This window comes from Hyaena hyaena, unplaced genomic scaffold, assembly GCF_003009895.1.
Source record: "Hyaena hyaena isolate Hyena2069 unplaced genomic scaffold, ASM300989v1 scaffold_55, whole genome shotgun sequence".
Lineage (NCBI taxonomy): Eukaryota > Metazoa > Chordata > Mammalia > Carnivora > Hyaenidae > Hyaena > Hyaena hyaena.
In genome coordinates this window covers 2,567,303-2,594,077 of record NW_024080687.1, presented here as the reverse complement: position 1 = coordinate 2,594,077, position 26,775 = coordinate 2,567,303, and the positions used below count along the sequence as shown (strand labels likewise).

Here is a 26,775-nt window from a genome sequence, read left to right as displayed (position 1 = left end):
TCAGCCAAACACTGTGGCCTGAGACTGAATATCCAAGCATGGAAGATGATCACCCACAATCCGAGAGAGAGAGAGAGAGAGAGAGACACCACTGGCTCATTTGTTATCATATGACATTCAGCATCATGTACTAGTATTTTAAGACATTGCTCATTTACGAAGTTAAATTTATTAGAAATGTTTGCTCATTTAGCCAAATACTCGCAGAACAAGTTACTTGCAATCCAAGATTTTACTGTACTTTAAAATACAGTTGCTCAAGAGGCACATGTGCCCCAATGTTTATAGCAGTGCTATAAACAATAGCCAAATTATGGAAAGAGCCCAAATATTCATCAAATGATGAATGGATAAAGAAGATGTAGGATATATATATATATATGTATACACAGACAAAGACACACACACACACACACACACACACACACACACACAGAGGAATATTGCAAGGTGATTAAAAAGAGTGAAATCTTACCATTTGCAGCAACATGGATGGAACTGGAGGGTATTATGCTAAATGAAGTAAGTCAGTCAGAGAAAGACAGATACCTTATGATTTCACTCATATGTGGAATTTGAGAAACTCAGCAGATAAACATAGGGGAAGAGAAGGAAAAGTAAGATAAAAACAAAGAGGGAGGCAAACTATTAGAGAGTCTTAGGTATAGAGATCAAACTGAGGGCTGCTGGAGGGGGTGGCTGGGGAGGGTTAGATGGGTGAGGGGCATTAAGGTCTGGGTGTCACATGTAAGAGATGGATCATTGGGTTCTATTCCTGAAGCCAAGATTACACTGTATGTTAACTAACTTGAAAATAAATTAATTAAAAAAATAAATTAAAATACAGTGTCTCAGACCCCGAGTTCCTCATCAGAGTCAGCTGGGATGCTTTTTTTTTTGTAAGTACTCAGTCCCAGAATTTTTTTAAGTTTTATTTATTTTGAGAGAGAAAGAGATAGTGAGAGAGAGCACAAGCACAAGTTGGGGAGGGGTAGAGAGAAGGAGAGAATGAATCCCAAGCAAGCTTCACACCATCAGCGCAGAGCCCAGTTCGGGGCTTAAACTCACAAACTGTGAGTTCATAACCTGAGCTGAGATCAAGGGTCGGATGCTTAACCAACTGTATCACTAAGGCACCCCATTCCCCGAATCTTTGATTGAGCACATATGGAGGAGTAGGTTCTGGTAGTTGTGGGTATTGTTGTTTTTAAAGCCCAGAAGATGGCTTTCATGTGAACTTCAAGTTGAGAATTACTACTAAATGCTTTGGGACAGGTGATATAATCAACCACCTTATTCATCAAACTCGTTCCTAAATGACTTTCCTGACTTTAATAAACAAGATCCACCAAAATTAGGTAAGCACACACACGCATGCTTTGAGTAACGTTAGCATTATCGAAACAATTTTATGGTATCTTAAGGAGATCTGTTTTGAAGGAAAAGATAAACATTTAGAAAGAAATACCAAATTCACTAAGCTACAGTCAAACTCTGTATTGTTACTTAACAGTTTTAAGAAGTAGCCTCATTCTGTCCTCTTAAAAATTCTCTAAAAGTTCAGATTATGCTTTTACTCTTTAAGAAATACTGGCAATTTTATTGCCCAGACCTGGTTACAAACCACCAGCTTACAGAATGGCTTCTCAAGTCTGGTTCTTGGACTACTTGGATTACAAAGATCTTCGGTGCATATTAAAAGTACAAACTCTTTGACCATGCCCTAGCCCTCCTAAAAAAGAATCCTTTGGAGGGTATGGACAGATAACCTAAACTTTCTAATGTTTTGCAAATAATTATTAGACACCTTGACAACTGACACTGACTCTATACTTCAGAAGAATCTGGATTTTTAGAGCCCCTGTCACGACTTAGAATATTTGTGTAACTGGAGAATCGCTAGATAGCCTGAACGGATGTCAGCTGTGTACTTACTCTTTTACATGTAAGAGTTCAGAAGAGATACTAAAAAATGTCAAGGGGTTCTGGCAATGATAGTGAACTTACAGTTTTCTACAGTTTTCTTTCCCTTTAAGTTTTAGATTAAGTTTTATTACGTTTTAGATTTCAGTTGCAGAAGAAAAGAGCAATTTAGCTGCTGAAGTCCTAGCTCACTGTCCTGGTAGTTCGAGGTGCTTTCCGACAGGAGACACAGCACAACAGAGTTGTGGTAACAGAATCCTCTCTTCTAAGTGGGCAGGAGGAAGAATCTAAATGCTTCCTGTTGCTTCTATGATTTTTGCATGATATTTGATAGGTCACTCTTCCATTAACAGAGCCAAATTACATGGGTAAAAAATAAACTGCATAGGAAACAATCTTCTTTATTCTCTTTGTCTATGAATTTCTGTGACGTACAATAACAAATGTTCCCACAGCTTTTGAGAGAAAGTAAAATTTCTGTAAAAAGGACATAATTTTCTTCTAAAAGTTAGGTTTCTTGAAAACTGAAGTTAGGGAGGAAGATGAGAAATATGGGTACACTATCCTGTATAACTCCCTCAATCCCGACTACTTTCCTGGCTAAGTCAATGAAGCCTGTCTGGTGAAAACCAGTCTGTGCAAAATCTCCAGGCGGAAGCAGCTCTCAGTAGAGCAAGGACTTCCATGCTAACCTCAGGCATATGTTGTCTTAACGTATGAGCTTCAGTGTTTCACGAGAAGCCAGAAATCCTGTTTGTATGTAAAAGAAGTCTAATTTTGCAACGTGGGCAATTAAATCCACATCTTTAAAACTATAGTCCAGGTGAAATAAAATAGGTTCTCTGCTACATCTATGCACCTGGGTAACAATTTATAACATCTCTTCTGATGCTTACTTTCCTCAATATGATAAATATGTATGGAATCCTATAAAGGATTTAGCATATATTTTTATGTAGACAAACACAGGAAGAACATCAGGCTGGATACGGCTTGTCAAAATCACCATCGCTGTGCGTATGAGCATTACCAGCTATCATAAGATTTTTCTCAATTTATTTAAACTACAAACAAAACCAAAACAAAAATAGCATACCAATTTCTCCCCATTCATACTCCTCCCACCATCCTGTTTCTCTGTATCTATGAGCTTGCATTTATACTTTTGTTTTTAGATTCCATATAGAAGAGAGATCATAATGTATTTGCCTTTGTCTGACTTACTTCACTTAGCATAATACCCTCCAGGTCCACCCATGTAGTCGCAAAAGGCAAGATTTCATTCTTTTATATGGCTGAGTAATACTCCATTGTGTATGTATATCACAATTTCTTTATCCATTTACCGATCGATGGACACTTAGGTTACTCCATCTCTTGGCTATGGTAAATAATGCTGCAAATGAACATGGGGCACATGTATGTTTATGAATTAGTGTTTTATTTTATTTTTTAAATGATGATACCAAGAGGTGGAATTACTAGATCATATGGTAGTTTTAGTTTTTATGAGAAATTTCCAGTTTTCCATAGTCACTGTACCAAACTGTACTCCCGCTAACAGTGCACAAGAGTTCCCTTTTTCCATATCCTTGACAACAGCTGTTATTTCCTGATAACAGCCATTCTAGCAGGTGTGAATATCTCATTGTGGTTTTGATCTGTATTTTCATGATTATTAGTGATGTAGAACACCTTTTCATGTACCTGTTGGCATGTCTTCTTAGGTAAAAATGTCTATTCAGATCTTCCGCCTCTCTTCACCAAATTTTTTTTTCCTATTGAACTATCTGAATTCTTACTATATTTTGGATATCAATCCTTTATCAAATATATGATTTCCAAATATTTTCTTCGATTTAGTAGGATGCCTTTTCATTTTGTTCATGGTTCCCTCTCCTGTGTGGAGGCTTCATATAGTTTGATGTAGTCCTACTTCTTTAAATTTTGCTTTAGCTTTTGGCGTCAGATTCCAAACATCATCACAAATACCTATGTCAAGAAGATTACTACCTATGTTTCTTCTAGCAGTTATATGGTTTCAGGAGTTATATGTCCAAGTATTTTGATCCATTTTTAATTAATTTTTGTTTATGGTATAAGAGAGTGGTCCAGTTTCATTCTTTTGCATGTGATGGTCCAACTGTCCCAACACCATTTAGAACAGACCGTTGTTTCCCACTATACAGTCATGTTGAAATACTCTGTTGAATTTTAAACGACTATATATAAATGGGCTTAGTTTTGCACTCTCCAATCCATTCTATTGATCTATGGTTAATACCACACTGTTTTACTTATTATAGCTTTTAAATATAGTTTGAAATGAGAGAGTGTGAAGCCTCCAGTTTTGTTCTTCTTTATTAAGGCTGCTTTGGCTATTCAAGGTCTTTTGTGGTTCCATATAAATTTTAGGACTGTTTGTTCTAGTTTTATTAAAAAGGTCATAGGAATTTTGATAGGCATTGAGTTGAATCTGTAGATTGATTTGGGTAGATGAACATTTTCACAATACTAGTTCTTCTAGTCTCTGAGCACAGAATATCTTTCCATTTATTTGTGTCTTCTTTGATTTCTTTCCTTAATGTCCTGTAGTTTTCACTGTACAGGTGTTTCATCTCCTTGGTTAAATTTATTCCTAGATATCTGTTATTCTTTTTGATGCAATTGTAAATGAGATTTTCTTAATTTCTTTTTGATAATTCATTATTAGCCTATAGAAAAATAACAGATTTTTGTTTTTTAATTTTATATCCATACTGAATTTGTTGACTTATAACTTTACTGAATTTGCTTATTAGTTTTAATAGTTTTTTTCATGAGTCTTTAGGGTTTTCTATAAATATCATGTCCTGTGTAAATAGTGGAAACTTTACTTCTTCCTTTCCAATCTGGATACCTTTTATTTCTTTTTCTTGCCTAACTACTCTGGCTAGGAGTTCCAGTACTATGTTGAATAAAAGTGGTGAATAGGTACCCTTGTCTTGTTCCTCATCTTAGTATATGTGCTGCCGAAGCGAGTGCATTGTTCCTGATCTTAGAGGAAAGACTTCTCCCTTTTCATATCGACTATGATGTTAGTTGTGGGCTTGTCATATATGACCCTTATTATGTTGAAGTACAGCACTTCTATATGTGCTTTGTTGCCAGTTTTTATCAGAAATGGATAGTGAATTATGTCAAATGCCTTATCTGCAAAACCATATGATTTTTATCTTTCTCTCTGTTAATATGGTATATCACAATAACTAATTTGTGCATGTTGAACTATCCTTGCATCCCTGGAATAAATTCCACTTGATCATGGCGCATGATCCTTTCTATGTATTGTTGAGATGGTTTGCTAATGTTCTGTGGAGGCTTTTTGCATTTATATCAATCAGGGATATTGGCCTGGAGTTTTCTTGCCTGGGTTTGGTATCAGGGTAATTCTGGCCTTATAAAATGAGTTTGGACAAATTCCTTCCTCTTCTATTTTTTGGAAGACTTTAAGAAGGACTGCCATTAATTCTTCTTCAAATGTTTGGTAGACTTCAGTGGTGCCATCTGGTCTTGTTTTTATTGGAAGGTGTTTGATTACTGATTCAATCTCCTTAATAGTAATTGGAATATTCAGATATTCCATTTCACCAAGATGCAGTCTTGGTAGGTTGTGTTTCTAGGAATTCATCCATTTCTTCGAGGTTGTCCAATTTGTTAGCATGTAACTGTTTATAATAATTTCTTATGATCCTTTATATTTCTGTAGTATCAGTTGTAACTTTCATTTCTAATTTTATTTGAGTCCTCTCTTTTTCTTCTTTGTAAGCCTAAAAGTTTGTCAATTTTGTTATCTTTTCAAAGAAACAGCTCTTAGTTTCATTGATCGTTTCTACTGTCTTTTTGGTCTCTAATAAGGCTCATTTATTTCTGCTCTAACCTTTGTTCCTTCCTTCCTTCTATTAACATTGGTTTTGTTTGTTCTTTTTCTAGTTCCATTAAGTATAGTTAGGTTGTTTGAGACTTGTCTGATTTCATCAAGGAGGCATTTATCACTATGAACTCTCCTTTAGAATTGCTTTTGTCACATCCCCCAAATTTTGGTATATTACACTTCCATGTTCATTTGTCTGAAGATATTTCTCCTATTTCTCTTTTGATTTCTATTGACCCACTGGTTGTTCAGTAGCATGTTGTTTAACCTCCATATATTTGTGCATTTTCCAGTTTTCTTCATGTAACTAATTAACTCCAAGTTTCATATCACTGTGGTTGGAAAAGCTGCTTGATATGATTTCAATCCTCTTAAATTTATTAAGATTTGTTCTCTAGCCTAACATATTATCTGTCTTGGAAAATGTTGAACATGCACTGGAGAAGGATGTGTATTCTCTTCTTTTTGGATTTTAATTTCTTTTTTAAATTAAATTAAATTAAAAATTTTAACATTTATTTTTTGAGAGATTGAGAGAGACAGAGCAAGAGCAGGGGAGGGGCAGAGAGAGAGGGAGTCACAGATTCCAAAGCAGGCTCCAGGCTCTGAGCTCTCAGCACAGAGCCTAACATGAGGCTCAAACTCACGAACCATGAGATCATGACTTCAGCCAAAGTCAGACGCTTAACCTACTGAGCCACTCAGGTGCCCCTTAAATTTAATTTCTATGTGTCTATATACATTATAAAACTTTAATTACCAAGAGGAAAAAAAATTTTACTCACTTTTTTCAGTAGAATTAGAGCTACATTAGAGTCACTCAATAAAGATTTATTAAATTAATGAATAAAATAAATACATGAAATCAAGAAACCCTAATGATCTATTAGAGCAAGAAACAGTTTGAAACAGAATACAGCACTCTAGAAACTAAATGGTTGCTTAATTTATGCTTGTTTTTAGGACACTGGTAAAAATACAACTTTCATGTGCAAAGAACAGTTGGCAGCCACTTACATATCATTTTAGATTATGTGGCTAAAGATTCAGCCCCATAGGGATGCCCACATATTGGAACAGTAAATACACAGAGAATATTTTAAGATACTATGACTACACGATCTGAAAAGACATTGCAACACTGAGAACACCACAGCTTTCTGAACAGCAATTTCTAAAGACTGAGCTATATAAAACCCTATGCGTGTTTTGAGTTACATCCAGATATTACCAAATGACATCAAGATGTAAGGTGGTAGTTTTCACACAATAAACAAAAATTGTTTTAAAAACTATCAAAAGAAGTCTCTGACATTCAGGTTAAAACTAAAAGAAATAGATGTATAAGCTTCAAAAATATAAGGAGACTACCATCAAAGATAAGCAAGCTCTTGTTTAATTGATAAGCTTAAATCTGAAATTAATAAACTACTTTGCATAACTGCAAACAAATCCCTAATTGGGAGCAATGTATTTTTACTTACATCAACATCAAAAATAGGAATTCTAAGGTAACACTGTAGAACAAATGTGCTATGATAAAAATGTACAAAGATTCTGATGCAAAGAGGGAAAAAAGAGAAAAGAAAAAATTGAAAAGTGAATTCATTAATGTGGTGAGCATTTTGCAATACATACAAATATTGACTCATTATGTTATATACCTGAAACAAATATTATAGGTCAAATATTGTCTCAGTAAGATAATTTTCTAAATAGAGAAAAAGTGGATTCATGGACTCCGGTGATAAAACAATGTTTAGAAAAATGATTGACTTCAACTATCTATCCAGTTAAGGTGGAGTAAAAGCAGACTCCGTACTTTTATTTTTTTTTCCTCTGAGAGAGAGACAGCATGAGCATGGGAGGGTCAGAGAGAGAGGGAGACACAGAATCCGAAACAGGCTCCAGACTCTGAGCTAGCTGTCAGCACAGAGCCCGACGCAGAGCTCGAACCCATGAACCATGAGATCATGACCTGAGCCGAAGTCGGACGCTTAACCGACTCAGCCACCTAGGTGCCCCTGCACTGCTTTTACCAGTGAATGCAATAATTAACCCCAATATAATACATGCAACAGCTATCTGAGAATTCTGAAAAGAAAATGGTTGGAGGCAGCCTTGAGAAGGAAATGAGAATTGAAAATACACACACACAAAAATAGGCAGTGAGTTTCATGGATTTTATTTTGCACTAGTAACTCCCATCTTGGACATAAAAACAGTGTAAATTTATGTTTGCTTACCAGGAACCCACAAAAAGTTATGAGGAACTCTCATTCGGCTCCAATGAAGGCAAATGCAGACCTCAAGGAACGGGCAAGGTGGTGGGGTGTGAGGAAGGGAGGAGGAGTTTGTATACAAATGGGTAAAACAAGGGAGTCTGGTGGAAAATGATAGAACTGTTCTGAATCTTGACTGCCTTGGTAGTCAAAAAACTCTAGGTGTTTCATGAAAACACACAGATCTGAAAACAACCAGCAAAAAAACAAGAATTTTGCCATATGTGATATAAGCTATACATTTCAAATACAGAAAGTTAAACTAGTAAGAAAACAGAAAACACCACAAGGAATTGTGGCTGCATACTATTCTAAGTTAAGGAAGTATCCATATTTAAACAACTTTTTTCTTACTATGTTTGCCTTTCCTCTGAAGAGCTGAAACATGCTGAAATGAACAAGCTCACAGGAGATGCGAGGGAGACTAAGCCAAGAAAGCAGTAGCAGGAAGTTCTAAGAACTTAGCAGACATGTGAGGTAGCTCGCAACACTGCAGTTTATATTTTATGTCCAGTCGAGTTACCTGCCAGCTAAAACAAAAACAACAAAAACGATCCTGTACTCCTGAGGGCTGGGCTATAGCTCCATGTGGCCGTGGTACCATCACCGGCACCACACATCAAAGGACCCGGAAGAGGTCATGCCCACCCGTGCCTCATGTAGTAGACACAGAGCCCAGTCCCCAGTGTGGAACTCGAAATGGCCTCTGCACTGATTCCAACCCGCCTTGGCCTTGTCCAGAAGCCCCTGTAGCTAAGCCTGCCAAGCTTGGTCCTTCTGTGGATTCTGAAAAGGGCCCTATAACTGGGGCTCCAGTCACTCCCAGCTGCTGTCTGCAAGTAGTCCTGCTGGCACAAGAGCCGGGCAGGAAACATTTCTGTCTGCAGACTGAAATCACAAATGAAGTATTTTCTTTTCTTCTGATCCCAATGGTAAAGGAACTAGAAATCAGTAACAGGAGGAAAACTGGAAAATTCACAAAAATGCAGAAATTAAACAGCACTCTTCTGAATAGCCAATGGATCAAAGAAGAAATCAAAAGGGAAGACAGAAAGTATCTTGAGTCAAAAACAAAATCACAACATACCAAAGCTTCTGGGATCTAGCAAAACCAGTTCCAAGAGGGTAGTTTATACAATCAGTGCCTACATTAAGAATAAAGAAAGGCAAGGTGCCTGTGTGGCTCAGTCAGTTAAGGGCCCAACTCTTGATTTCAGCTCAGGTCATGATCTCATGTTTGGTGGGTCTAAGACCCTGTGTGGGCTCTATGCTGACACTACAAAACCTGCTTAGGGTTCTCTGTCTCCCTCTTTCTCTACCTCTCTCCTGCTCACATGTGCATGTACTCTCTCTCCCTCTGTCTCTCAAAAATAAACATTAAAAAAAAAGAGAATAAAGAAAGGCATGCCTGGGTGGCTTAGCTGGTTGAGCATCCAACTCTTGATTTCAGAACGGTCATGATCCCAGGGTCATAGGATGGAGAACAGCGTTGGGCTTCATGCTGAGTGTGGAACCTGCTTAAGATTCTCTCCCCCTCCCTCTGCCCCTCTCCCAGACTTGTGTTCTCTCTCTCGCAAAAACAAAAACAAAAAAAAGATCTCAAGTATACAACTTAACTTTACACCACAAGGATTAAAAAAATAGCAAACTAAGCCCAAAGATAGCAGAAGGAAGAGCAAAAATATATTAGAGCAAAAATAGATGAAATAGAAAACTAAAAGCACAACAGAAAAAAAATCAATTAAACTAGGAGTTTTTTTGAAAATATAAACAGATGGACAAATCTGTAGCTAAACTAACCAAGAAATAAAAAGAGGTTTCAGGTAAACAAAATTATAAAATAAGCAGGAGACATTACAACTGATACCACAGAAATGCAAAGTATCATAAAAGGCTGCTATGAGCAATTAAAAGAAAACAAACTGGATAACCTGGATGAAACGGATAAATTCATAGAAACACACAGCCTAACAAGACTGAATCATGAAGTAACAGAAAATGTGAACACACCAATCATGACTAAGAAGATGAAGCAGTAACCAAAATCTCCAAAAAAAGAAGAGCCCATGATCAGACAGTTTCACTGGTAAATTCTACCAAACAGTTAAAGAAAACAATCCTCAAATTCTTCCAAAAAACTGAAGAGGGAACACTTTCAAACTCATTTTACTAGGCCAGCATTACCAAAGTCAGATAAGGACACTACAAGAAAAGAAAATCACAGGCTAATATATCTGATCAATACAGATTCAAAAATCTCAATAAAATCCCAGCAAACGAAATTCAACGATATATTAAGAAGATCTTATGCTATAATCAAGTGGCATAAATCCACTGGGATCCAAGGTTGGTTCAATATACACAAGTTACTAAGTGTGATATGCTACTTAAATAGGATGAAGGAAAAAAAAAAGTATATGATCCTCATAACAGATGCAGAAAAAGCATTTCACAAAATTCAACACCCTTTTTGACAATAATTCTCCACAGATATATAAAGAAGGAATATAACTCAATATAATAAAAGCTATATATGACAAGCCAATAGCTAATATCAGATGCAAGAGTGAAAGAGTAAAACTTTTTCTTTTAAGATCAGGAACAAGACGAGGATGCTCATTCTCAGCACTTTTTTTCAACATAGTACTGGAAACCCTACCCAGAAAAATTAGGCAAGATAAATTAAAAGTATCCAAAATGGGAAGGAAGATACGTAATTGTCTGTTTGCGGATAACATATTATATATAGAAAATATAAAGAATCCACAAGAAAACATTAAAACCAATAAACTCAGGAAAGCTGCAGAATACAAAGTCAACATAGAAAAATCAGTTACATTTCTGTACACAAGCAATGAGCTGTCTGAAAGAGAAATAACGAAAAGAATCATATTTACAATAGCATCAAAAAGAATAAAATAAATTTAACCAATGAAGTAAAATGTTACGACACTGAAAACTATACAATTTTGATGAAAGCAATTAAAGACAACACAAAAAATGGAAAGATACCTTGTGTTCATGGATTGAAAAATTAATATTGTTAAAATGTTCATATTACTCCAAGCCATCTGTAGACTCCACGTAATCCTCATCAAATTCCAATGGTATTTTAAACGAAAGTAGAAAAAAAATGCTAAAATTTATATGGAGCCACAAAGATACTGAATAACTAAAGTAATCTTGAGAAAAGAAGAAGAAAGCATCACAGACTGATTTTGAACTATACTACAAAGCTACAGTAAATCAGTATGGTAGTGGCATAAAAACAGACACAGAGATGAATGAAATAGAATTAAGATGCCAGAAATATACCTATGTATACACAGTGAACTAAAACTATGGGGGCCAAGAATACTAAATGGAGAAAATACATTAATAAATGGTAGTGGAGGGGTGCCTGGGTGGCTCAGTTGATTAAGTATCTGATTCTTAATTTCAGCTCAGGCCATGATCTCAGGGTTCGTGGGTTAGAGCCCCACATCAGGCTCCATGCTGGCAGTGTGGAGCCTGCTTGGGATTCTCTCTCTTTCTTCCTCTCCCCTGCTCTCTCTCTCTCCCAAAATTAATATACAATCTTAAAATAATCTTTTAGTTACAAAATAAATAAATGGTATTAGAAAACTGGATATTACATGCAAAAGAATGAAACTGGACCCCTATCTTACACCACTTACAAAAATTAACTCAAAATGGAATAAAGACTTAAATCTAAGACTTGAAACCATACAACTCTTAGAAGAAGACTGAGATTAAAATCCCCTTGACAGTGATCTGGGCAATGACGTTTTGAATATGACATTAGCACCAGTAAGAAATAAACAACTGAGAGTACACCCAATTAAAAAGCTGTTGCAGAGCAAAAGTAACAATCAACAAAACGAAAAGGCAACCTATAGAATGGGAGAACATACCGACTAACCATGTATCTGATAGTGGTTAATATCCAAAATATGCAGGGTTATCATACAACTCTAGAGGAAGGGGGTCAGGAGGCCACAATTCTGGTTCCAACCCCTAATAAGCTCGTGACTTGGACAAATCGTTTCTCTATATGTGGCCATTCAAGTTGGAAAAAAATAATATCCTCTCTGTTGTCTTCACTGAGGTTTAAAGATTACCAAATAAAACATGAACATGAAAGTACATGTAAACTTAAAAATTCGGAAAGGATCTCAAGAGACATTTTTTCCAAAGAAGATACATGAATGGCCAACAAGTATATGAAGAGCTGCTCAACATCACTTATGGTCAGAGCAGTGCAAATCAAAACCACCACGAGGCATGATCTCATCCTGGAGACAATGACTGTTATCACCAAGACATGACGCCCCAAGAGCTGGAGAGGATGTGGAGAAAAGCAATCCCCTGTGCGCTGCTGGCACGAAAGTAAACTGGTAGAGCCGCTATGGAAAACAGCATGGAGGCTCCTCAAGAAAATTAAAGAACGACTGCTACAAGAGCCAGCAATCCTACTTCTGGTATATATCCGAACCAAAGAACATCTTTGTTCTTTCTCAGTTACACTACAGTGTAACTGAGGCATTATTTACAATAGCCAAAGCACAGAAATCACCCAGGTGTGGATCATGGATAAATGGGTAAACAAAGTGTAGTTGTGTGTGTGTGTGTGTGTGTGTGTGTGTGTGCATGCATGCGCACACACATGTGACAGGACTATTATTCGGCCACACACAAAAAAATCCTGACAATTCCTGCCATAAAATAAACCTTAAGAGCATTCAGCTTAGTGGGACGCCTAGGTAGCTCAGCTGGTTAAGCATCCAACTTTGGCTCAGATCATGATCTCACAGTTTGTGAGTTCGAGCCCCGCGTTGGGCTCTATGCTGATAGCTCAGAGCTAAGAGCCTGCTTCGGATTCTGCATCTCCCCCTCTCTTTGCCCCTCCCCTGCTTGTGCTTTGTCTCTGTCTCAAAAATGAACATTAAAAAATTTGTTTTAATTAAAAAAAAGAGCATTCAGCTTAGTGACATAAGGCAGACAATGACTGACATATACTGAATAATCTCATTATATGCAAAATCTAAAAGAAACAACAACCAAAAAAAAACCCAAAACAAACCACAAAAAAATCCTGAACTCATAGAGAGTAGCCTGGGGTCTTCCAGGGACTGAGGGGTGGACGAAATGGGAAAATGTGGTCAACGGGGATAAACTCCCAGTTACATGATATATCCGTTCTAAGGACCTACTGAACAGCATGGTGAATAGTTAATGATATTGTACACTTAAAAGTTGCTAAGAGTGTAGATATTAAATGTTCTCATCATTCATGCAAAAATGTTAAATATGTGAGGTAGTAGATGTGTTAACTAACCTTAATGTGGTAATCATTTCGTAATATAAACATAGCAAATCATCTTATTGTCCACCTTAGATTCAAACAATATTGGATGTCATTATATCTCAATAAACACAGAATAAAAGAATTAAAGAAGAAACTAGTCTTAAAAGTTAAATGTATAGAGAATTACAAAACAGGGCATAAAACACATACACACATGGACATACACATAATTCATAATGGCTACAAATATACAATGGGAAAAAAGCCTAACTTCTAAAAACCATTTCTCTATTATTCCTCTCTTAATCTGAAGAACTCACTCTAATGCATGCCTCAATATGGCAAAGAGAAAAAAAGCAAGACCTTCCTCTAGCAAGGTGTCTCATTCAACTTTACATTTTGTGAGAATTGGACAGGGTCAATCTCACAAATATATCATAATATAATATATAATAATATATATTATTTAATATATTATCATATATAATATATTACTACTTAATAATTATTTAAATAACATGTGGATAAAGAAAAGTAAGCATATACTCTGATGAGACGTTCCTTCAAGTAAAGACACAAGCAAATTCTTGTTTATACTACTATAATTACCATCATCAAATAACTCCTGTATTTAACTTTGGAACTTCTAGATTTAAAATGTAAGAACAACATAAAAATGTGTCCCTAGTTAAAAAATAATATCATAGCCCAATAAGATACACTTTCAAATAGTATCATAGAAAATACTATGAGTAAAAATAAGTATCTATTAAGTAGACTAAATAGTAGATTAAAGGGTACAGAAGAATCAGTGAACTTAAAGATAAATCAATAGAAACTACAAAGGCAAACAAAGTAACAATTAAACGGAGGGGGAAAACATTTGAAAAAAAATTAAGAGGCTCTCAGAGATTTGTGAGATAATAACAAATGGTCCAGGACACATGTGATTGAAATTGAAGAATGAAAAACACACAATACAAAGTAATGGCCAAAACCTTTTGCAAATTGGTGGAAAACATTAGTTTCCAGAACCAACAACATCAGCAAACTTGCAAACAAGATAATCATGAAGAAAGTCAGTGCTTCGTACATCCAACTTCTAAAATCCAGCAATAGAGAATCTTGACACCAGCCAGGGAATGACAACATGTCAAATTCAGGGGAACATATGAGTAACAGCGGACCTGTGATCAGAAACTAATGTATGATGAGAAACACTGGAGGGGCACAATTGCTAAAAGATTAGCAACTAGAATTCCACATACAAAAAAGAAACACTTCAAGTAAAAAAGTGAAAATAGATAGATTCAGATGAAGAAACTAAAGAGAAGTCATCACCGGCATGCCTTTACTATAAAAGATGTTAAGAGTTTTCAGGCTGAGGGAAATGGTTTAAATGGCAACTCAGACTGGTAAGAACAAAGGATGAGCATGGTAAACAGTAAATACGTGAGTAATAGTAAAAGATTACATCTTAATTGTTTTAGAAGACAGGACTCTTTATTTTCTTTTTTAATTTTTTAATGTTTATTTTTGAGAGAGAGAGAGAGAGAGAGGGAGGGAGGGAGGGAGAGGGAGAGAAAATGTGAGTGGTGGAGGGGCAGGGAGAGAGAGGGAAACACAGAACCAGAAACAGGCTCCAGGCTCTGAGCTGTCAGCACAAAGCCTGACAAAGGGCATGAACTCAAGAACCACAAGATCATGACCTGAGCCAAGGTTGGATGCTTAACAGACTGAGCCACCCAGGCACCCCTAAAAGACAGTACTCTTTAAAGGAAAAGCTACCACACTGTGATGTGAAGATAATAGCATGTATAGACTTAATATACTAAATAGTAAATATCTGGTCATTTTCTTAAAGACAGAAGGACACATGGAGACACATAAAAAATAAAGACCATGTGAATATGAGGTCAGATAAAAATAGGTGCCCATTGAAAATTCTATATCCAGTACTTTAAAACTTATGCCATTTCCTTCTAGTCTCTGTGTTTTCTAATGAGAATTCTCCTTTCAAGTCACTGTTCCTCTATGGTAATAAACCTGGATGATTTTTTCAAAAGACTTTTTAAAATGTTTGTTTATTTTGAGAGAGAGAGAGAGAGAGAGGGAGAGAGAGAGAGAGAGAGAAAGCGCAGAGCCTGATGCAGGACTCGATCCTACAAACCATGAGATCATGACTTCAGCCAAAATCAACATTTAACTGGCTGAGCCACCCAGGAGCTTCTAAATCTGGGTGGTTTTACGATTTATATTATGTCTTTTATATTCAGCAGTTTAACATGTATTACTTTGGGTTTACTCTATTTGGAGTTGGCTTAGCTCCTTGAATCTGTAGATGTATGTATTTTAATTTCAGATGTTTTTCAGCTATTATGTAATTATAGAGAAAGTCCATTTGCAGTAGCAACAAAAATCAAAAAGAAATATGTGAAGCCTATGGAAGAAAAATGTTAAAACACTCATAAAAGACACAGAAGTGGTTTTGAAAAAATGTACACATTCCCTATTCTCAGACTGAGTGAACATACTTAAAAATGTAGCTCTCTCTAAATTGATTTAAAAATTCAGGCATTCTCAACAAATACCAAAAAGCTATTTTATGGAGCTAGAAAATCTAATATTAACATTCATATAAAAAAATAAGTATACGAGAATACTCAGGAACACACAGAAAGAAAAATTACAAGGAGAATCTAACTGTAACAATCTTTAAAATTAGCATAAAACCTATACAATTTAAAATGTATTATCACATGCATAGAAAAATAGGGCACTGGTAATATAAAATCATAAATAGATCCCAAATATGCTTATTTGGTATATGATAAAGGAGGTATTTCAAATCATTAGGGTAAGTCTGGACTTTTTAATAAATCATGATGGTATAACTGCGTATTCCTCTGAAAAAGATAAAATCAGATCTATATCTCACATGATAACAACAATAAACTACAAATGGATTAAGGATCTAAATGTTAAAAATGAAACCATGCAAGTATCAGAAGGCAACATGGGTGAATTCTTCTCCAAATTTAATATAAAGAGTCTTTCTAACTATATTTCAAACTCCTAAGACAATAAAAGGTTGATATATTTGGCTCACTTAAAATAAATATATTTGTAGGTCTAAAAAAACCCAGAAAAACAAAGTCAAAAGATAACACACAATGGAAGAATATATTTGCATCATAGACCACAAAGCACTGCTAACTCTAATATATGGGATCAAAATCCTGATGGAAAAACGGGAAAAGGATATGAAAGTGTTTCTAAAGGCCAACACTGTAACAACTTGAGCAATAAAAACAATGATATAATTGCATAATGATTCTAAGAATAAAATTTAAATATACATTGTTGATACAAATATACATTAAAAATTGAATAAAGAGTGATAAAGGATAGGTATTCCTTTAAGAATAATTGCAATTAAAAAATATAAAAGGAAAGAAGGAAATAGAAAACCACTATTAGGTAAATACCACAGTCATAACTGTCTCAGACAAGATCCATGGATGAATGTTAAAACAAATAGGCACAAATTTTTGGAGAAGGAAAATATTTGCAGAGGCACAAAATACCTCTCCTAAGATATTTATTTACAACAAAAAGAAAAAACCTGTAATTTCCTTATAGTGGGAAATTTTAGCATATATACCCTTAACCGAATTATCAAGGTTAAGATCACAAATAAGACATCAACAGCATGAATCCCATTGATATGATGCACTGGAAAGGACTCATCACTTCCGTGGTATTCTTGGCAAGAACGCACAGCCACATTCTAATCATAAGAAACCATCAGATAGGTTGAGAAAAGGAGAGCATTCTACAAAACGACTGTCTGGTAAGTTTAACAAGGTGTCAAGGCCATGAGACAAGAAAAGACGGAGGAGCCATCCTAGAAAGGAGACAACTACAAAGACAAGATAGCTAAGTATGCTGTGTTATCCCGGACTGGCTCTCGGAAGAGAAGAACATTACAAAGAAAATTGATGGAATAAGGTCAGTAATTTCATTGAAAGTATTACACCAATGTTATTTCCTGCTTTTGACAATAGTACTGTGGTTACATAAGATGTTAACAAAAGGAAGATGAAAGGTCTCTGAGAATTCTATGTACTATTTGTGCAGTTCTTCTGTAAGTCTGAAGAGCAATATGGAGAAGTTTTGAAAAAACAGTTCAGGGTTACCAGGGGTCAGAGAGTAGGTGAAAGGACTAACCATACCGAGGGGCACAAGACAGCAGTTTTGGATGATGAAAACATTCGACGACACGATTGTGTTCAGAGTCACACGACAGTATTCAGTTGTCAAAACTGAATTTTGCACATGGACTGGTCAAATTTGACTTTATGTAAATTATGCCTTAACCCAGCAGACAAAAAAACAATTCTAAATGTAAATATAATCTTTAAAAAAAAAAAAAAAGGGTTGGGTTGCAACTCCAACATAAGCAAAATGGAGAGACATCAAATAAGATTACATATGCTCTTACCAGATTAATTAACTGTGTGTGTACCACATCTTCTACCAATACTGCTGTTTCATGAAGAGGCCTTCTGGCATCACCTAAAGAAAACCTGCAAAAAAAAGAAAGAAAGAAAAGAAATTAAGCATACCAATACTAAGGACTGTAAAACTACAAAAATCAAAAAGTGAAAGATATTTATTATAATAATGTTAATAAAGTACAAATTGTTCTATCAAATAACAGTGAATGTACAATTTTCTATGGACAAAGAATTGCATTTCTCCCATACAAGCTACAACTTGCAAAACGCAATGTTAGCTATGCCATTTCTTGATTTGTGTAGTCATTGCTAAGGGCATTTACTGTTTCCAATGGAAGATATTAACAACTACTTCATAATATTGGCAACCAGAAAATCATGTCACTATATCCAAACTACTAATACAGTAACATAGTAACAGCTATTTAGAAAATTATAAAAGCAGGTAATGGAATTAAGCAAGTAATGTAATTAAAATGAAAGTTGCTTAGAAAAATGTATATAAATGCCATAATATATCATTTCTAATTATATATAAGCAGATTATCAAGAATGGGTTACTGATCTTAAAAGTCCTATTCTCAATTTTCATATGGTGGACCAGATGTGCAGAGAGAATCCCTTCCTGGTGAAGAACATTTGAAAATGCATAATACTGTGTCAACAACTTACATTTCAAGTAGTCTTTAACCAGCAATGTGGGAGATAAAACAGAATGCTGGCAAGATGATACAGTTCCACTGGATGAGAGAGCTCTGGAGCCAAAGTTTATTCTTAAGGTAACTAATTATTCATAGTAACTAATAACCTGGATTTCATTTAGCACCGTATTCAAAAGGCAGGAAAAGAAAGCTCAGACCCCAAGCAAGGCAGGAGGTCAGTTTGAGGGACCTAATATGAAGTTGGTGACATCCAGTATGTGTGAACTAAGCAAATACCTACTCCACAGAAGGCACTTTGCCTATTTTACCTGAGGCTATGAGTGAAAGAACAAAAATGTAGGGCTGGCATGAAGAGAGACAAATGGAATAGAAGAGAGAGACCAGAAATAAAACTTTACATTTTGTACAACTGATTTTCAGTAAGGGTGCCAGGAACACCCAATTTGGAAAGGACAGTCTTTTCAACAACTGATGCAGGGAAACAAGATCTCTACATGCAAAACAATAAGGGTGGATTCTGACCTTGTACTGTATCTAAAAATAAACTTGAAATAGGTCAAAGACCTGAATTGAAAAGCTAAAACTATAAAACTCTTAAACCAGGGGGAAATCTTCATGACCCTGGATTTGGCAAGGGTTTCATAACTATGACACCAAAATAACAGGCAACAAAAGAAAAAATAAATATATTGGAATTCATCACAATTACAAACCATCAAAGGACAAGACAGGGAAAAGACCACCGAAAGAATGGGAAAAAAATATTTGAAAATCATAGATCAGATAAATAACCAGAATATATTTTGAAAACTATAACACAACAATAAAGAAAAAATAATCCCAATTTTAAAATGGGCAAGAGACTTGAATTATTACGTCTCTAATGTAAATATACACATAGCCAATAACCAATGAAAAGATCCTCAATATCATTAGTCATTAGAGAAATGCAAATCAAAACCACACCGAGAAGCTACCTGACACCCAAAAGGGCATTTCTACTATCAACAAAACGGAAAGTGTTGGCTAGGATATAGAGAGATTAGAAATATTGTACATTGCTGGAGGGAAGGCAAAACGGTATAGCCCCTGTGGAAGAGTTACATGGTTTTGGAAAACGTTAAACACCGAATTAGAATATGATCTAGCAATTCTATTCCTGGGTATAGACCTCAAAGCACAGAAAACAGGGATTCAAACAGGTCCGTGTACACTAGCGATCGTAACTGCCATTATTCACAATCGTCAAAAGGTAGAAACAACTGAGGTGTCTATTAAGAAATGAATAAACAAAATGTTGTATATACATACAATGAAATATCACTCAGCAGTAAAAGGGAAAGAAGTTTTGATACATGCTCTTCTATGAATAAACTTTAAAAACACTATGCTAATTACAGAAGCCAGACAAAAAGGACAACTATTGTATGTTGCCACCTATATGAGTTATGTGGAATAAGTAAATTCATAGAAATAGAAAGTAGAATAGAAGATACAGGGGGATTGGAGAGTTTTTGCTTAATGTGTGGAGAGGTTCTGTCCTAGATGACAAAAACTTCTGTACAATAAATAGTGACGGTGGTAGCACAACATTGTGAATGTCAGTGCATTGTACATTTAAAAAGGTAAAGTGGTAAATTTTATGTTTTATATTTTACCACAATGACTAATATGGATGAAAAAAAAGAGTGGAGAGATTCAGCTACAAAGATAGTTAGGGTTCAGAACAGCAGATCTGAGGAAATAACCCATAATACATCATGGATAATAACAATATCATTAACAATGTTATGCCAAATATGTTGATACTGAGGTGAAATGGATAAATTCCACCCCCCAAAATATAAATGGTCAATCTTATTCATGTACAGAAACAGAAAAATAAATTTTAAAAAGTTATGAATAACACAAAAGGTGGAGTTAGAGTGAATTCACTTTCTCTACTATTTTGTACTTATGATCTCATGAGAGCTCCCTATGATCAGTTAACAGGAAAAAAGAAGCCTTGGGTCCTGGTTTACAAGTCCTGCATGATACGCAGGCACCTCCCAGAAGTGAACTGTAGTTCCGCAGCATGGTAGTCCCTTGCTGAAACATCCCTGAAAGACAGTGGTGAAGGGAAACCCTCCCAATAGGAAAACCATTTAGCAATGAGCCTAGTTGTTCCTTTGATTGAAAGGACAAATTATATACTGATTCATGGGCTATGGCCAAAGCTAGGCTAAACAAATGGTAAGGGACATGGAAGGAACATGATTAGAAAGTTCATGAGAAGGACATTTGGGGAAAGGTAGGTAGACAAGATTTCCCTCACCCAGAAAAAATAGTGAGGATATCAGAGTCCCATGAGAATACTCACGGGCAACCTCGGCAAAGGAGAGTTTTAATAATCAAGCTGATACTATCAGCTTTTTGCCCCAATCACCCTGTCATCATTCAATGGGCTCATGTCCCAAGTGACCACGGTGGGAGGGATGGAGGATATGCAGGGCCCAATAACACGGATTTCCACTAACAAATGCCATCGTTGTTACAGCCCTTGCTGAGTGCCCATCTGTCAGCAGCAAAATCAACACTGAGTTTCTAAAATGGCACCACTCCCCAAGGTGATCAGTCATTTTCCTTGCAACATGTTGATTATATTAGACCACTTCCATCATGAAAATGAAAGGGCATGGCTCTTACTAGAAGAGACATTTACTCTGGATATGGATTTTCTGTCCCTACATGCAACACCACTGCCAAAATGACCATCTGTGGACTAACAGAATGCCTATCTGTTATCATGGTATTCTATATAGCATTGTTTGTTCAAAAAACTCACCTCACAGCAAAAGCAATGGTACACTAGGCCCATGCTCATGGATTTTACTAGTCTGAACATGTTCCCCACCATCATGAACTAGCTGGTTTGACCGAATGGTGGAATGGCCTTTTGGAGACCCAGTTTCAGTGCCAGCTAGGTGACAATACCTTGCAGAGCTAGGGCAAGGGTTTCCAGAACACTTACATATCCTGTCAATCAACATCCCACATAGGGTGCTGTTTCTCCCACAAATAGGATTCACAAATCCAGGAATCAAGGGGTGGAATGGTAGTGGCAACACTCATTATTACCTCTAAAGACCCACTAGCAAAATTTTGCTTCTAGTTCCCATGTCCTTATGATTTGCTGGCCTACAAGTCTTTTCGAGAGGGAGGAATGCTTTCACATTTATTCCACTGACACAACAATTATCCCATTGACATAAAACTTAAGACTGCCACTCAGTCACTTTGGATTGCTCATGCTTCTGAATCAACAAGAAGGAGTTACTGTGCTGGCTGGGGTGAGTGATGTTGACTACCAAGTGCAGACTGGACTGGTTTGCCACAGTGGAGGTAAGGAAATGTCTGGAGTACAGGAGATCCCTTAAGCCACCTCTTAGTATTACGATTCCCTGTGATTAAAGTCAATGGAAAACTACAGCAACCCAATCCAGGAAAGACTATTAATTGCCCAAATCCTTTGGGAATGAAGGTTTGGGTCATTCGACCAGGCAAAAAGCCACAACCAGCTGAGGTGCTTGCTGAAAGCAAAGGGAATACAGAATGCAGTGGCAAAAAGGTAGTTACTAATACCAACTATTCAAATGACCAGTAACAAAAGTCAAGTATTGGAATCATCATGAATATGTCCTCTTTGTTATGAATATGTTTGTGTGTGTGTGAGGCAAATATTGTTGTTTCCCTCCCTCTCTTACTCCCTTATCATGTAACATGTATTGAATTAATAGCATAATATCTAATTATTAACTTTACATTGTAGTATTTAAGTTAGGGATATTAAGAAGTGTAAACATCACTTAAGGACTTAACCTCATCTTCTGATAAAGGGATTAATGCAGGGGCGCCTAGGTGGCTCAGTCGGTTTAGTGTCTGACTTCGGCTCAGGTCATGATCTCGCGGTTCGTAGGTTCGAGCCCCGCGCCGGGCTCTGTGCTGACAGCCAGCTGAGAGCCTGGAGTCTGTTTCAGATTCTGTGTCTCCCTCTCTTTCTGACCCTCCCCTGCTCACACACACACACACTCTCTCTCTCTCTCTCTCCCCCTCTCAGAAATAAAACATTAAAACAATTTTTTTAAAGGGGGTTAATGCATTTTCAGTTGTACACTGGATAACTGTATGATGTTAGGCAAAATTATGACCTTGTCACTGCCTTTATTGGGAGATTAAGAATAAGTTAAAGAGATGTAAATCGGTGCCAAGTTGACATGGGGTGATGGTTAATTTTATGCCCTAACTTTACTGGGCTATGGGGTGTCCAAGTATTTGATTAAACATTAATCTGGGGGTTCCTGGGTGGCTCAGTTAGTTAAGAGCATGAGTGAGGGGTGCAGGGTCAATGGGGGGAGGCTGAGAGAGAGAGAGAGGAGAAAGAGAATTCCAAGTAGGCTCTGCACCATTAGAACAGAGCCTGATGATGGACTCAATCTCACAATCTGTGATATCATGACCTGAGTCAAAATCAAGAGTTGGATGCTCAACTGACTGAGCAACCCAGGAACCATCCCATGTATATTTTCCATAGATAAATGTCTAATCAGGTCCTATGGCAATTTAATGTAATATTTGTTTTTTGGATATTGAATCATAGGAGTTCCTGGGTGGCTCAGTTAGTTAAGCGTCCAACTCTTGATTCTGGCTCAGGTCATGACTTCATGGTTCATGAGATCAAGCCCTGTGTGGAGCTCTATGCTCTCAGAATTCTCTCTCTCACCTTCTCTGCCTCTCCTCTGCATGTATGTTCTCTCTCTCTCTCAAAATATATAAACATTTTTTAAAAACTCATTAATCTGGATATGTCTGTGAAAGTATTTTTTTTTTAATAAGTCTATTTATTTTGAAAGAGAGTCAGAGAGAATGAGGGAGGGGCAGAGAGAAAGAGGGAGAATCCCAAATAGGCTCCACACCACCAGCACAGAGACCAACGTGGGGCCCGAATTCACCAATGATGAAATCATGAACTGAGCCGAAACCAAGAGCCAGACACTTAACTGACTGAGCCACCCAGGCATCCCTTGTGAAAGTAACTTTTTAAAGTTTATTTTTATTTATTTTTTGAGAGAGATATAGAGAGCAAGTTAGGGACGGGCTGAGAAAGAGTGAGACAGAATCCCAAACAAGCTCCGTACCATCAGCACAGAGACCAATGCAGGCTTCAAATTCATGAACCATGAGATCATGACCTTAGCCAAAGTCAAGAGTTGGACACTTGATCAAATGAGCCACGCAGGCGCCCCTGAAAGTATTTCTAAATGAGATTGAGTAAAGCAATTGTTCTCTCCAATATGGGTGGAATAAAAGAAAAAAAGGCAGAGTAAGGGAGAAGTACTCTTTCTCCCTATCTTCAAGCTGGTACTTCGGTATTCCACTGCCTTTGAACTCAGACTGGGACTTACACCATCATCTCTACTGCTTCTCAGATTTTCATACTGTTTATCCCCCATCTCCATTTTTGTTTTTAAATTTCACAGTGTATACATTTTACCTTGTATTTCATTAACAAATTATTATAATTGTAGTTATTTTTACTATTTATGTCTTTTAGCCTTCATACTAGATGTAAAAATGATTTATTCAACATCATTAAAATATTTGAGTACTATGAATTTAACCAGTGGAGTCTGTGCCTGCAATTATTTTCCAGTCACTACTTAGCATCCTTTCATTTCAGTTTCAAGGAGTGCCTTAACATTTCTTATAAGGCTAGTCTACAGGCTGTGAACTTCTTCAGCTTTTGCTAGGCTATGAATCTGTATTTCTCCTCCAATTCCTACGAATAACTTTGTTAGGTAGACTATTCTTAGCTGCCAATTATTTTCTTTCAACACTCAATATATCTTGCCACTCTCTTCCGGACTACAAAGTTTCTGCTGAAAAATCTGCTGACAGTCTTGTGGGGGAGGAGGGAGTCCTTCATATGTAACATGGCTTTTAAGGTTTTCTCCTTGTCTTTAACCTTTGACACTTTAATTATATGTGTCTCAGTGTGGATCTCTTTGGATTCTTATTTGGAACTCTGTGAACATCCTGAATCTGGATACCTGTTTATTTCCCCCTGGTTATGAAAATTTTCAGCCATTATTCCTTCAGATATGCTTTCTACTCCCTTTCTCTCTCTCTTCTCCTTCTGGGATGCTTATAATGCAAATATTGGTCAATTTGATGGTGTCTTTTGAGTCCCTTAAACTATCTTTACTCTTTTTCATTTTTTTTTTTTCTTTTTGCACCTCTGATTGGAATGAACTTCACTGTTCAGTGTTCAAGTTCACTGATTCTTTCTTTGGCTTAATCTGGTCTGCTGTTAAACCCCTCTATTGAAATTTTCAGTTCAGTTACTGTATTCTTCAACACTGTGGTTTCTGTTTGGTACTTTGTTAAAATTTTCACTGTATTCACGCATTGTTCTCCTGATTTCAGTGAGCATCTTTATGACCATTATTTTGAACTCTTCATCAGGTAAATCACTTACCTGACTTTCTTGAGTTTTATATTTTTGTTTAGAACATATCTGTTTCCCCATTTTCCCTCACTCTCTGTGTTGATCTCTGTGTATTAGATAAAACAACCACCTCTACCAGTCTTTTTTTAATGAAAAAAAATTTTAATATTAATTTTTGAAGGGAGGGAGAGAGGGGCAGAGAGAGAAGGAGAAACAGCTGTCAGCACAGAGCCTGATGTGGTGCTCAAACTTACAGACTGTGAGCTCATTACCTGAGCCAAAATCAGATGCTTAATCAACTGAGCCACCCATGCATCCCTCTCCCAGTCTTGACTGAATAATCTTGTGTAGGAGATGAACATTATCATTTAGCCCTAGTTCTTGGTTATCTCTCAAAATTTAACCTTATTTGTTCTTAGAGACTCCTAGTAGTTGAGAGTATGCCAAGATCTCTCAGCGTCCCACAGGAGAAGATCAAAGCACATAGATTTAGGCTGATTGGAAACTGGACCCCAAGGTAGGACCTTTAAAGTATTCAAACAGGTTTCCCTTAGGGAATGACTGGAAGATGGGTGCTTCTCTCTGTTCCCTCTGTGCTGAGCTCTGGAGTGACAGTTGGTTCAGAAGCGTTTCTTGGCTTGCTGCAGTCCCAAGGGACCTGTAACTCTGTTGGCCACCACTGTCAGATCAAGAGATGTGTCCCCTGGATGGTGGCTACAAAAGCCAAGGTGCCAGATGTGTGCAAAAGCTCTTTTGAGGGTGATGCTCTTGTACTGGAATTGGTCAGAGAGAGAATATAGAGGACTCTCCAGTCTGTGGAGGTGTTCACAATCAGGCCCTAGATAGGTGCAAACTTAGAAGCCTGACATTTAATTGATAGTTTTTAAGATATGCAAATAGGCTCTTTACAGGAAAGACTGGGAGATGGGCATTTCTGTGCTGACCCCTGAAAGAAAAGCCAATTAAAAACTTTTTTGGGGGACCCAGAAATGCAAGCCCCACTGGCCACCATAGCCAGTGTGTCCTCTAGATGGCAGTCACAAAAGCTAGATTAGTAGATGCATACGTGGGGTCCTTTCACGGAGATACTGGTAAACCACAGTAGGGCAGAGAGAATCCTGGAGACCTAGGCTACATTAGAAGTCTGACCTTCAAGTTTTTACCCCAAGTTTTATTGAGAAATAACTGATATATCAATGTGTAAGCTGAAGGTGTATGGACTGATAGTCTGATTTACACATATTGTGAAACGATTACCACAATAGGTTCAGTTAACATCCATCATCTCATATAGATACACAAGAGGTAAGGAAAAAAATGTCTTTGTGATGAGAATTTTTAGAAACTACTCTGTCGGGACACCTGGGTGGCTCAGTCGGTTAAGTGTCCGACTTTGGCTCAGGACATGATCTCGCGGTTCATGGGCTCAAGCCCTGTGTCGGGCTCTGTGCTGACAGCCAGCTCAAAGCCTGGAGCCTGTTTTAGATTCTGTGTCTCCCTCTCTTTCTGACCCTCCCCTGCTCACACTGTCTCTCTCTCTCTCTCTCAGAAATAAAAACATTAAAAAATTTTTTTAAAAAAAAAACAAAAAAGAAACTACTTTGTTAATGACTTTCTTGTAGAACACACAGCAGCGTTAACTATAGTCATCATGTTGTATATCCCTAGTACTTATTTATCTTA

General features: G+C 36.8%; 1 protein-coding gene across 3 annotated transcripts in view; it reads right to left on the bottom strand.

Moving 5' to 3' along the window:
* Positions 1 to 26,775, bottom strand: part of SUPT3H (SPT3 homolog, SAGA and STAGA complex component) — a 554,087-nt gene that overhangs the window by 224,412 nt on the left and 302,900 nt on the right. For all 3 annotated transcript variants that reach the window (XM_039231173.1, XM_039231171.1, XM_039231172.1), the window contains exon 3: positions 17,931 to 18,015. In XM_039231173.1, the coding sequence (XP_039087104.1) occupies positions 17,931 to 18,015 (85 nt within the window). The remainder of the gene's footprint in view (positions 1 to 17,930; positions 18,016 to 26,775) is intronic.